General features: G+C 30.6%; 1 protein-coding gene across 4 annotated transcripts in view; it reads right to left on the bottom strand.

The window, feature by feature from the left end:
• Positions 1–14,712, bottom strand: part of Crtc (CREB-regulated transcription coactivator) — a 174,503-nt gene that overhangs the window by 38,430 nt on the left and 121,361 nt on the right. For all 4 annotated transcript variants that reach the window (XM_067267558.1, XM_067267559.1, XM_067267557.1 and 1 more), the window contains exon 12: positions 10,761–11,106. In XM_067267558.1, the coding sequence (XP_067123659.1) occupies positions 10,761–11,106 (346 nt within the window). The remainder of the gene's footprint in view (positions 1–10,760; positions 11,107–14,712) is intronic.

The following is a 14,712-nucleotide window of genomic DNA, read 5'->3' on the forward strand; positions in this document are numbered from 1 at the left end:
CCTCAATATTTTAGAATTGCTTCTTATTAATTTCATTGTAATTTTAATTAGGTTGCAAATCTAATTACTGTAATTTCCTGCCTATAATCCGCAGGTGCAATTTTTTTGTTGACAAAAATTTTTTATCATCATATGATTTCTGCAAGAGTTCATCATCATTTATCTGCTTTCCTGGCAATTTTTAAGGTATTTTATAATTAAAAAGTAGTACAAGAAATCCTCATTGATTCAAACTCAAATAGTTCTAAATCCTGTTAGTTCGTAACCATACTTTTGTCCCAGCCAGGGATATAGAGATTTACATGTTAAGCAATTCAGTTAGTTCAAAATATGGCTAGTTTGAAATTCAAAGTGAAAATTCTGTCTGAACTGTGATATGTTAACTTGTTCTTTTAGATCAAAGTGCCTCCACACTGTCCATAAATACCTTATCCATCTTCCACATCTGTCTTATTTCTTGGGCAAGTGGAATGTACTCATTGATTTTTTCAGTGTGAGCATTTTTTTATGTTATGAGTGTTTGGAACACAGATATCTATTGTATAAGTGATCTTACTGCATTTGTCAATGAGAGTGATGTCAGATGTATTATGATGAATTGTTTTATCTGTGATTATGGCTCTGTCATAGCATATTTTGTGTGTGACATTTTCTAATACTGCATGTAAAATATATTTGTAGTATGATACCTCAATGTTTAATAATCTGTGCTTCTATGTAAGCTCTTAGTATATTATGTGAAAAGTGCAGTTGTGTCGAATAGCTACAGAGGTGAAAATACAATATGATTAAGACAGCACATAATTAAAACAACAATTGATTTAATAAAAAATAACAACACAATGCACAAAAGGAAAAAAATAATTCTGATGCCAACCCCAGGGCATTTGCCCAGCTCATGCCCGACACATGGACTCATGCAACAAAACAAAAAGATTCCCATGTCTTACAATTTTGTTAAATGAGTGCGACTGTGTACTACAAAAAAAATCTCTTACAATTAACTTAAAACTAACCTATATCTACAGAGATGAAATGGAAAATTAAAATAGTCAAAGAAAAAGAAAGAGGTACCCATACTCAGTTGATTACTTTCGATAATTCTCAGTGAAATTTCCTTGTTTGTTCTTTTGGGGAGGTTAACGTATCCTTTTATTGGGGATCAACAAAGACCGTCTTCATCAATGATTAATTGAAGCTTCAGGATTCTTGTTGCATGAAGCCTTCAGGAAATTCTTAGGTCCCTTACTATGATCAGGATCAACCTCGCCTCTCTACTATCTCTTCCTGTCTGAACTCCTCTTTCTGATCTGTAAACTGTTACCTCTCCCCTTTAGGATCTTAGGCATTTTCTCTTTCCAAAGGGCAGTTCAGAACATCAATCATCAACCAAGTGAAGTAGAAATGAGGACAAGAGATTACAGAAACAAGAAAAGCCAAGAATCGAGGACAGAAGCTAAAAACTAGTAGAATATTCTAGTTTAAAATTATGGCATACAGCCACATTATATTTGCTATTTGATTACAGTGGAACCTCGCTTAATGAGCATAATTTGTTCCAGAATCCTACTCGTAATGCAAAACACTCGTTAAGCAAAACAATTTTTCCCATATAAATTAATGTAAAATATGATAATGTGTTCCATGCTGAATAAAAAAACTCAAATATTTTATGTATAATGTTTATTCAAAGAAAATTATACAATATACATTGTTAAGAAGCGTGAATCATCTTAATCTTTTCTTCTCATGCAGAATGAACCAACCCTAAATGTGAATTCGATTTGCAGGAAAAAAAATCGAAATACACTCATTTCTAACACTTAATTGTAACCTTTATATAGCCCAAGAATTTGGCATATCATTTGGCATGTGTTTATTATATAATGGGCTATGGTTGTTGATGTTTATATGTAATATGTCTGAACAGAAGTTTTGAAAAATGTGTGATTACAAGCAATACTAAGATGCTAGCGGAACGAGTGCTAAAACAGACTGATAGCGTGCACAATCTGGGACTTCCCCTCTCATCATTCGTCATGCAAGTCATTTTTTTACAATTTGTTTTGCTCATTATGCAAATTACTCACTACGAGAGATGCTTGTTAAGCGAGGTTCCACTGTATGCCTATGTAAATAGTACGTTTGTGCTAAGAGCTTGTAACCAGAAATTATATGTTATATTGTTTCTGTCAGAATTTAGCATTTTCTGCAAGAATCATTTGTGAGTGATGTATTCTTCAGGATGTGTTTTCTGTAGTTTTTAGTATTTATGACCTGATCTTGAATGGCAACCATAAATCCTTCAGTCTCTCTAAACAGGCAGCCCCTAGTCAGCCAATAGTTTGATGCAGTTTTTTCAACACAGTCCTGAGCTAGGTCGTAGGCATGCTGCCACGAAGTGCCTTTTGGGCTCATGACTACTTTGTGGTGTTTATTATTATTATTAATTATTAAGTAACAAAAATAGAATTCTGTATATGTAGCTGTTTTCCATTTCCTTATTAAATTACATCAATTACATGACATTTGGTATACTGTACAGAAACATGTAACTCTCAGATAATTTGAAACGTGACAATTCAAGTTGCAATTGTTTCATGCCTTGAATTTCAAACTAACGAGGATTTCCTGTATTCTCAAATCCAGAAAAGAAGTTAAACGATTTATTTTATGGAAGTACAATAAAAGTTTAAATCTAGAATTAATCCCTAATCTATGATAACCAAAAGTAATATATTGAAAAATTAATTTTAAGCCTAAACATTCAATTAGACTAAGAGCACAACATAATGGTTGCTGTATTACATTTAACATTCTTAAATGTAATACTGTAATGAGCAATAACAGGGTATCCAACAATTTCTAACTTTCAATTTCCAGCTTTTCCAGGATGAAAACCTTCATTTTTCACTGACTAACTGAAAAGAACTCACTGCAGAAATTAAAAACAGTTCACAATTTATTACATGTTAGCAAATGAAACTCACAGTTATAAGGCTGTTCAATTTCTATTATTATAAAATATGATTAATTTTTTCATTTTGATTAATGTATTGTTCCTTCAAAATGTGCAGAGATTGTATATCACATACAGGTTCGATATGGCAATTTCATTAAAATACAGAAATTCAAATTGTTACTGTTGACATTTTCCAAATTATGCAATTCACAGTGAGTAAATATCACAAAAACATCATACTCTTTATTAATTGAGCTGTTCACAAGCCAAATCAATTAACTCCATTTGTAAATCCTTAATATAATCATTATTATTTTTACATTTTTCACATAACTAATTTTATATATCATTACATTGAAGCTATGCTTTAATATAACAGTATATAAAAACAAGTAAAACGACTAGGTCATATTTGGGACAAGACTGTCTCAGAGACTCGCTACTAAGCAGGATCTCTTCGATGCTCATGGCGGGTCTCGTTCTCATTCTCCAATCATCTATGGTATTGCTGGTTTTGAGCGTGATCATTCAAAAGTCGCCAACCACAACCATGACTATGAGGTCATCCATGATGCCTTTTCAGTGAAATTAACCTATCCAATGTTGAAATTTTTCTCCGTTGCATGACACCCCAGGTTGAATTTTTGTCAATGCGAAAATTTCCCATTTTTTTAAAAAAATAATGGTGGCTATTGTATCGTTTGCAATTATTTTTTTATTTTGCACAAACAAAATATATATATATATATAAATGTAAAAAGAAAAAATACAGTGGAACCTCGGTATACGTCTGCTTTAGAATACGTCCAATTCGAAATACATTCTGTTTGAACAAAACAAATTTTGCTTGGTATACAACTTTTGTTCGGTATACGACTTAATTCAATTATACGTGTCATGTATGAACAAGTAGCAATATCAGTGTACTAGACCAGACTAGATGTTCGCGGTGCCACGGTTATAACTTTGTTAAATTTTTTCTGATTTTAATTTGTAAGTAAAATTTTATTGTTTTTATTAATCATGAATTGCAAAAAGGCAAATGAAAAGCAACAGAAAACTAAAAAAATGACTAGAATCACAATGGAACTGAAAAAAGAGATTGTTGAGAAATATGATGGTGGCATGGGTGTTCGAGATTTAACTGTTGCATACCGTATTCCGAGAACGACGATATCGACAATCGTGAAAAATAAAGACATTATTAAATCTGCTAACGTTGCGAAAGGGGTTAAATCAATTTCTAAACAGATTATTAGTATTAAGGAGAGTTTGATTTGATTTGATTTTGATTTAATGATTTAAATAATATAATACAATATACTGTAATAACTTTAAAAATCTATAATAAAATTTATTTTTTTATTAATGTGCTCAAACAGTGTTTAAATTATTTTACAACCCCATTAATATACCATATCAAGTGGGGTTTTTTTTACATGAGAACGGATTAATCATTTTTACATTACATCTTATGGGAAAAGTTGGTTTGGTATACGTCCTATTTGGTATAAGTCCAAACATCAGGAACAGATTAAGGTCGTATACCGAGGTTCCACTGTAATTATATTTCGGAAGTTAGTTTTAATATACAATTCTAGTTTCAAAAAGTTCCGATGATGAAACGAGATATCTCTGGTCAATCGGTCGAGGTTAGTACATGGTGACCAGAAATATGTGGGGAATAACACGGGACAGGTAAATGGGTTTTTTCAAAGATTCGTTTGTCAAAATTCGATTTAGCGACATTCGCTTTTCAAACTTTCCAACACAAGTGTTTGTCAAAATTCGATTTCACAATATTTGTATTTCCAACTTACCAATGAGCAACACATGCACAAATCTTGCACTACTTCCTGTTTGTAGAGAGTGTTGCCATTTTGTATTTTATTTTGTCTCAGTTCTCAGTCCCCTGAGTACCTACAAGTCTGTTTTTTTTTTTATGCACTCATGATTTGGGCACCTAATACTGTGCCAAATTTCAACTGACATGTGCTCCTTCATACCTCTAAGCTGGTAAGACAGCAGGCAGTACAATTTTATAAATGAGACATAGTCTTGTCAATACATTCTACAATGGAGAAAGCTTTACTGAGAGAAAAAGCACACCGGTCAAAGGCACTTCAGTTGTTTATTTTAATTTCGCTCCGGTGTTTATCCTTTATACTTTATACATTCTACAATGTTTATTTAAATTTAAAGTTTAAAAAGAAGTTTAAAAAATAATTTATATCATCATTTTTATAATTTTTGTTTTGTGAAGTTAATCGATTTGGTAAGTGAACAGCTCAATTATAAAATAAACTTTCCTTTTTACAGTTCTTCCAAATGTACATTAATATCCCAAATCACCTTATTAGCTTATGCAAGATTCATCAACATTTTTTTTTTCTTTAGCTTTTTTACCATTTTGCAGTCATCAACTTCTCACTACACTCTTTCTCTTCTTTATTTCTCCCTGTTTACAAGTTACCATAGCTTCCTTGTATCTCTGGGTTGCAATTCAAGTTGCATGGATAAACTATTTTGATATATCCAATTTCCCCAATCCACTAGCTGACATGACTATATCATGTTATTTCCTGTAAGTTACAAAGGATTCTTCATTTTGGTTTTCCATTAAGTATTCTTTGTTGATGAAAAATCCACATTCCATATAAGCATTGTCATGAGATATTATTAAAATCATCTTCACAAATGTTTCAAATTCTTTTACTTCACTGCATTGATGTGACAGACTAAGCCAGAAAAAAATCAAACCTGTCATGCTGTCTGGAATAGTGTTTAAGCATATCACTATTTCTGGGGATGACAAAATGTCTTTGTATTGCTTAGCAATTTTATCAGCAATTTTATTTTTAAATGTTATCATTTATCCAGTTATTAGCCATAAGTGTTTCTAATGTAATATCTAGCAGTTTAATCAAATCCATCCAATGAACAAAGCGATAATAAATACAAATACGTCACACTAACTTTGTGTAGCTTTGCAGTTAATTTTAGATAATAACACTAATGTTTTCAATCCACCCTAAGACCTTCTTCAAATGTTCTATAAAAATTTTTCTGGTGCGATCCGAGTTCGATTTAGCTTCTGATTTTATATGTTCCAAATGTTTCTATCTTCAAATTTATTTTTTTTAAATTTAAGATTTCCAAAAGACGTGCGTCTGTGCTGACCGTTAAAGTGTCGGGTTATACATAGCCTGTCATGCTCTCAAAAGTTGTTTTTCGTCTTTGATTGACAGGCCTTTGCAGTCTGTTTTAAAAATATCTAACGCATCCAGATTTCGTAGTTGGTTTATATGCCGAGTTTGCCGAATCATTGTTGCTTGTTGTAGTTCAGGTGTAATGCCATTTTCACTGGCATATATAGCTAAGGCGGTAGTGCTCTCTTTTCAATATCTGCTTTGTGTTAATGGAGGCATTATTTGAGTGATCTTTTTGTAGATCTGATATATATGAGGCCTCTATCGAATCTGTTATCCCTTAGCACTCGTACCCAATCTTTCTCATAACGTATTTGTATCTAGCAGTTTTTATGCTTTCTCTCTATTCCTTGTATAAGATGGATTAGGTATGACAGTCCCTTGGTCAATTTATATTACAGTGTCAACTTTTCCAACAATTTGGTGGTTACAATTTGTAAGCAGTTTGCACAGTCTTTTTGAATTTTTAATATCACTCTGTCAGTTACTCCCTTCATTCTAAGTGGCATATCCAAGGTCTACTGTATGTACTGTACAGAGATTCTCTGTTTTGCTGAGATCCACATCAGTAATGGAACTCACAGAATGTTTTAATTTACTACCTGCAATTTACAATTACAGGGTCAAAACAGACGTTTATTAAGGAAATAGTTAAAAAGGTGACATGTGTCAAGAAATTACTGACCAAGAAGTGACCATTAATTTCATATTGTTATTAAAAGTAATGGAGGCACAGGAATGCTTTCACCAAAAAAATCTCACATCTCTGCATTAAATGAAGTTTATTTAGTTTAGATATTACATATAAATTATATGAACATCATATTGATCAAACTACTGTTTCATGAAAAAAATTATTATTACTAGAAAATTATTCTAGTATTTCGTATAAAATTAAATCTATCTTAAATCAAGACAAAGTCTTGTAACTGTAAATTAAAAATTTATAGCATGTGAAACTTAGATTAATTTAAATAGATTTCACTATTAAAATCAACAAAATTTCAATACATGGGTGACACTCAAATGAGATAAAATCAATTAACCATAGTGAAATCTGTTCAAATTACATTTAACAGGTTTAATATGCTATAATACTGGAAATGATGCTTATGTCACTTAACATGTTTTGCTTCCAAGCTCCTCATTTATACTTCGAATCTAATGCGCACTTCATTTCTCAGCTTCTCAAAAGGGTCACATTAAAATAGAATATGGTAACATCTTTCCAAAATGGGCTCTTAATGACATTTTGCAAAAATAGTGATAAATGAAAAAATTTATTTTGGTTAAAATAATGACTGGTTCCAAATCCTGCAATCAAAAATTGCAAGCATTGCTGAAGTATAGATGGATTCTACATAGCATTTGCTTGGTAAGAGTTTTGAAACTGTTGCGATCAGACCTCTCTACAACCTTGTTTCCAAAGAAGACCAACTGCTAACTAGGATGTCAACTGCTTTTCAGTGAATCCCACAAGACAACACTTAAAAATAAGCAATTTACAATTGAAAAAAGCTACATATTTTTTCATATAACAATTTAAAGCTACATAATTCATATTGCAGGTAGTAGTGCTCTCTTTTCAATATCTACTTTGTGTTAATGGAGGCATTATTTGAGTGATCTTTTTGTAGATCTGATATATATAAGACCTCTATCGAATCTGTTATCTCTTAGCACTCGTACCCAATCTTTCTCAACTATGTTATGAGAAAGCGTATTACTAGAACTTGAACTTGAAATATTGGAGTAAATATTAGTAATTATTACACTTAAATTTAATCAGCATGCTTGATGTAATCTTAGATCATCATGCATATTATCTGACACAACAAAGCACACATTCAAATTGTTTCATTTCTGTTGTTCCCTTTTCCATTACATGATGAATTATACATTCTAAAATAATAATTTTTTTGTTTTCCAGGTTTAATATCAAATTCCCTGAGATTTCCAAGACCCTTATCTGATAAATTCCCTGACATTTCTAGATATTCCATTGGACACCCTGAATAAATATAATGTATATAACAATAACATTTATGTTTATTCATGTTCAACTTCAGTTTTCATCATTAGTGCTTAAAAATTGAAAACAAAGTTAACTTTCTGCAGACTGCTTATTTCAAGATCTCAAATTTATAATAAGATTAAAATAAAATAATACTATATTAAATATAAAAAAATTGAAAATAAAAGTGATATTAATTTCACAAGAATATTACAAGACTCTCTTAGAATGATTTTTGATTCCTATAATTATGATCGTTTTCCTGGTATTTCTGTGAAGCTTTGCATTAATAAAATTTCATAATTAAATCATTAATCATCAGCTTCGAAAAGAACTTTGTGAAATGTGGATTAGTCTCTGTAAACCTTGTAGACTGATAGACTCATCTCACAGCAGACTAGTCAGCAAGTCTACAAGGTTTACAGAGACTAATCCACATTGTGATACCATACGGCAAGCCAACTATATATTAAGAACTTTCTGGTTTCACCACTGGGAGAAATTTTCTCCATTTCAACAATGAATAACAACAAATCTTGCAATGTCATAAAGACTATCTTGGTTGAGAAGACAAGATTAGATTTATTAATTGTCATTATCTAAGATAGTGTCTAAACAACCATTAAGCTAAGCTTAAAATACAACTTAAAAGACTATATCCATTTACAAGTAGAAATGAAAGGGTATGATACTTTCGTCTTTTCTATCTACTTGATGTAGATGCAAGAGATAAACAAAACACTGTCAAATTTTATCATCTCAAAAACTTTTTAACATATGAAAAAGTAAAATAATTTTTAGCTATTTTTTGAAATGTTGTTATAGATCATATACAGTGCCTATAATATCCATATCATTGAAATCAAAAGATTTTTTAACACAACTCATGAATTTAGAGGCAGGAAATTATATTATTATTTCTTTTTAAAAATTCTTCACTTGTAAAATATTAGACATTTTCACTTAAAATATTAAATATATTTTCTTAAATGAGATATATTTGTATATTACATACAAATAACTTAGTTTATAATATAATTTGTATACTTACCAGATTTTTCCAGTAGAAAAAAAAAAAATAATAATAATAATAATGACAGAAATTATACTAAAAATAGACTATTTTCATTTAATAGTAATGAATGCTTAATAGAAAAACTGACATTTACTGGAGATTTTTTTTTTTTTTTTTTAGAAGATATACAATATTAGCAGACATTAACTATTACAAATATATACAATTAAATAGAATGTTCAAAAACAATTACAGTTGAACCTGTCTATATCAAACATGTTTATCTCAAAAACCTCTTTATCTTGAAACTTATTTTTTCTCCTGCATTTTCAGCCTAAATTAAATATATTTTCCAGGTTTATTTCAAATAATTTTCTTCCAAAACTGCTATATTTCAAATTATAGATTGAAGTGTCAATTACAAATTCAAAGCTCAGCAACTAGTTTGATAGCATAAATTGTAGTTGAGAAACAACTCTTGCAACGCAGTACATAGTTGCAATTAATGCTGCTTTTCTCTTATTAGCTATGAGTTTGGTTTGATATAAATCAAACTCATCGCCAATCGGAAAACAAATAATTGTTTACACATGGAAGATACGATGAGGGGGATGCCTCCTGGGAACACTTTAAATGGGAAACTGGCTACTATTTAGGTGTTACAAAAGTGAAGAAAACTTGGATACCACCACATGGCCAACCTGTTGGTGATGCATGAACCTATGACCAACTACCAGTTTCAGTGGTTTTATCCACTCAGCCACTGGTGGACTAAGGCTGTAAGTTTGGCTTGCATCTTATTGATTAAAGAAATTCAGGCATCAGAAACTACTATTTCTCTTAAGATATGTCAAAAATGTTTTATTTATACCTAATACAGATATGTACTGTATTTACTATTGTATTAATAAAATACAATATCTCCAATCAAACTTATTACTGTGTAGGAACCTCTTATGTCAAAAGCTGTCTACCTCAAATTTTTTCATGTTCCTGTGAGATTCACGATAGACAGATTCAACTGAAGTTTGATAATTTTATAAAATTTTATTACCTAATCATTTGAATAATTAAAGTGTAATAAATTTCATATTCAAATTCAATTTTTAACAAGTTTTCATAAATCTGAATATATTTATGCAATATAAATTTTGAAAAACCAGGCTAAATTTAAAATAAATGTTAACTATTCTTTTCTTTTTATTCTTAAATAACATTATTATTTCATAATGTATTGATATTTATATTATTTTAATTTTTATAATTATGTTTAAAGACCAGTTTAAAAATAGACTCAATAACAAAATAACATCTATAAGAAAAAACTGCCTGTCATTGTTAAAATCAAATAATATTTCTTATGTTTTAAAATATATCTTATTTCAATGAAATATATGAAATTATGTATGAATTAGAATATTGTGTAACGTGTAACAGCAAAAAATATAGCAATGATTCCTATACTTATATTGTTTAAAATTTTACATTATCTCATATGAAGTATTCATTCTAATTATTATTAAAATAAAAATAAAGGCTTAGATTATTTTAAAAATTTACCTGTTAGAATAATATCTGGAATACTAGTAGGAGTTTGTGGAGTTTGAGGTGCGGTGTGTTGAGAAATGACAGTTTTTGAGTACAAAGTTGGTGACTGTAGTGGAGCTTCGGATGATAAATTTGGGATATTGTAATACATGACGCTATTGCCAAGACCATCTTGAGAAGAATTTATTCCATGTGAAATGTTATCTGAGTAATGTAATCCTAAACTTCTACCCATTAATATATCACCCTCAACTGATGGTCCACAATCACAACTGTCCATTGAGGGCATATACATGGCAGCATTTGTATGTACAGTATTACTGTTGGTACTGGAGCAAACTAAATTACTTTCTGGTATCTAATAAAAGAAAATAAACACTTTTAAGCCTAAGACATTATTTATGTATTTTGATATAATTATAGTATGCTTTAATATTCTAAATAAATAAATAAACCTTTTTTTTTTTTATAAGAAAATATGCCAAAACGTTGATAATCATTATTTACCTACTATAACAATTAAAATAAGATTATAATTATGAGGTCTGTTCAAAAAATAACCAAACTTTATATTTTTTTAATTTTTATTCTTCAAGTTACAGATTATTAGTCCTTGTCCCTTTCAAAGTACTCCCCATACCTATTCACACACTTATCCCAGCAGTGTTTCCACTTTGCAAAGCAGTCCTAGTAAGTTTGTTTCGGACTGTCCTTCAATGCTTGTGATGAATTTGTTTTCATGTCATCAATTGTGTCAAAACGGCATCCTTTCAGCACTGATTTTAATTTTGGAAACATGAAAAAATCACAAGGAGCCAGGTCTTGTGAGTACAGAGGCTGGGGAGGACAGTCACTTGATTTTTGGCACAAAACTAGCGGATTGACAAGGCTGAGTAGGCTTGTTGTCATGGTGAAGGAACCACGAGTTGTCTCACCACAACTCTGGTCTCTTTGCAAATTTTTTCATCCAATTGTTTCAAAATACCTGTGTAGTACTGATGGTTGACTGTTTGACCTTGAGGCAAAAATTCAAATTGCACAACTCTGAGCTTCTGAACATGAATGTCATCAGTTGAGGTTGAAGGTTTTCCTGGTCAAGGGTCATCTTCAACTAATTGACAACCACTTTTGAATCAGGTAAACCATTCATAACACTGTGCATGACCTAGAGCAGGGGTGTCCAACCCGTGGCCCAAGGCAAGTTCCAATGCAGCTCAATAAACGTGTAAACAAAACCGACAAATTGTTTTATTATTTTTATTTACTTATTCAATGGATAAAACTCATAAAAGAAGTTTCACAAAGCCGTAAACCTTTATACATATTTTATTTTTGAGTGGAAAGGAAATATTTTTAAATACCTGGAAATGTGTAAATGAGGAAGGAATACTAAATAAAGCTAAAGTTGTGACTCAAAGGATTATAGACCCAAATTTGGAGAGAGGAGAGAAAGGCCAAAAGATAAAAAGTAGTCAGGAAAGTTGGAAAATTAAGGGGCAATATTTGCATAACAGAAGGTCTATTTAACCTTCCTCACTACTTTTTATCTTTTGGCCTTTCTCTCCTCTCTCCAAATTTGGGTCTATAATCCTTTGAGTCCCAATGCCAGCTTAATTTAGTATTCCTTCCAGCATTGCAAGATTTAGCTATTTTGTGCCAAATTTGGCTACCCTTTTTTCTGTTTGGCATTAAAAATATCATTTGGCACATTGGCTACTTTTTGGGCTACATATTATTTATAAATATATTAGTTGAATAAAAATGCACTTTAAAATGGTGTTTCATGGTTTTTTTATTAATTAGAGACCCAAATAAAACAAATATTTATTTTTTCAAATAAATTTTTGTTTGTCTCCTTTATAATAAATGAATTTATTTCTAAGTAAAAATTGAGTATCTTTAGAAGTAATTTTTTAAAATATCCTTTTTTGTGATAAAGTTTTAATACTTACTACTATAATCTAGACGTGTTAATCCTTAAATATACTTGTATATTTAGGGATTGGGCCACAAGTATATAGCCTGTAATATACTCGTGGACCAATGAAGTCAGGGAGCTTTGGGCACAAGTATATATAATATACTTGTGGCCCAAAACTCCATGACTTCTTCCAATGTGGTCCAGAGGAACAAAAAGGTTGAACACCATGACCTAGAGCATTACCTCCATGAGCTTGATTCAAAAGTTGAAATGTTTCCATAAAAGTTTACCCCAGTTTCACGCAAAACTTCACGTTGCATCATTGTTCCCGTAAATTGCACATTGCAAAAATTGCCATGAACACTGAAACACCTTTCACTCAAAAGATAACAATGCAGGAATAAAATGAGATATCAACAATCCAAAAAATGCAGCTTACTCAGCGGATTAGTATGAATGTAGTGTTATCAACTGCATGACCACATCACACATTTTTTTTAAAATTTAATATTAAAACATTCATGCTTAATAATAATTTTAAATTATAATTACACAATAAATTTCATTCTATTTAACAAACTAACCTATGCAAATCAGCTTCTTTTTCTATTTCTATTGCTACTTCCTGCCATGACTTGCATAATGTACTGGAAAAATACTAAAATACTCCAGTTTTGCCCAATTCAAGAAGTTTGGTTATTTTATTTTTAACAGACCTCGTATAATAATAATATTAAATTTAAGAACTATCTTTTTGTGTACAGATGTCATATTAAGTTTAGTAATAAACTAATTATTCAGATTCCAGAAATTCAAAATTACAAAAAGCTGGCTATTTTTGAAACTAGCTAGTTTTCAATTTGGCAGACTAGTGCAGCCATAGTTCACTGCATAGTCACTTTGTTTTGATTTCTGTGGCATACATGTTGCACAACACCAGTTTAATTATGTTCTTTACAGCTGACCCTTGATAATCCAACAGGTATGGGACCGAAGGAGTGTCGGATTACCAAAAGTGATTACATATTTGGCATTGTTTTGCTAGCAGTACGATATTCCTACATTTTATGAGTAAAATGCTGCCTAGGTTAATATGGAAATGAAACACCCATTTTGATTAACCAAAACATGTTTATTAAAAGAAATATGGAAGCCAATAAATGTACATACAGTATGTATAGGCATAAATAATACAGTACGTACAGTAATTTATAAACATTATAACTAAATGCCACAATGTAGGTAGATTAATTATGTACATATGTAAATATGTACATACTGTGCTCACACTTTGAAGATGGGGACTACAGTGACCTTGACGGGAGGTGCGTCAGACTACCGAGCACGTCGGATTATCAAGGGTCAGCTGTACTTTTCCTTGTTTAATTTCATCCTAAATATTACACTAAACATGACATTCTATATTTTAAGAGCATCATCATCAAACAAACTCCTTTAGAAGTATATTAATCTGTATATGCTAAATACAATTTTGTTTTTAACTTTCTGTTGCTTATTTTAAAAATTTAAGTATAAATTTAGCCCATGCCCGGAAAACCAAAAAATCCAGATATCTGAACCACTTCTGATGTCAAGCTTGTTGGATAATTGATCCAGTACATTTAATCTATGAAATATCAATAAAGCATAAAAATAATTCTCAGCAATTAAATTAAACTGGAACTTCTAAAATTATTCTACTCATAACAACTTATCCAATCTAAATTTATGTTATTAATTTAATATGCAAATTAAATGTGAAAATTAAATAGTATATATAAAGGATATTTTTTCAACCTCCTTTTTGAAGAAAAAAAAAATGAACAGCAAAGATCAAAATTGTTCTATTTACAAAAGTTAAATATACTTTCCAGTTACTTTTCTATGTAATTGCAGTTTCAATTTATGCATTATAAACATCTTTACGAAACCCAAACATTGTAATGTACCAGGTTTCGTAAAGATGTTTATATTTTTATTATATACCTTGCCGGGTATACGATGGCTGGCTGAGTGCCTTATGTGGGAGTTTACAGGACAAGG

This window comes from Centruroides vittatus, unplaced genomic scaffold (genome assembly GCF_030686945.1).
Source record: "Centruroides vittatus isolate TY-2023 unplaced genomic scaffold, ASM3068694v2 contig_3060, whole genome shotgun sequence".
In the NCBI taxonomy this organism is placed as follows: Eukaryota; Metazoa; Arthropoda; class Arachnida; order Scorpiones; family Buthidae; genus Centruroides; species Centruroides vittatus.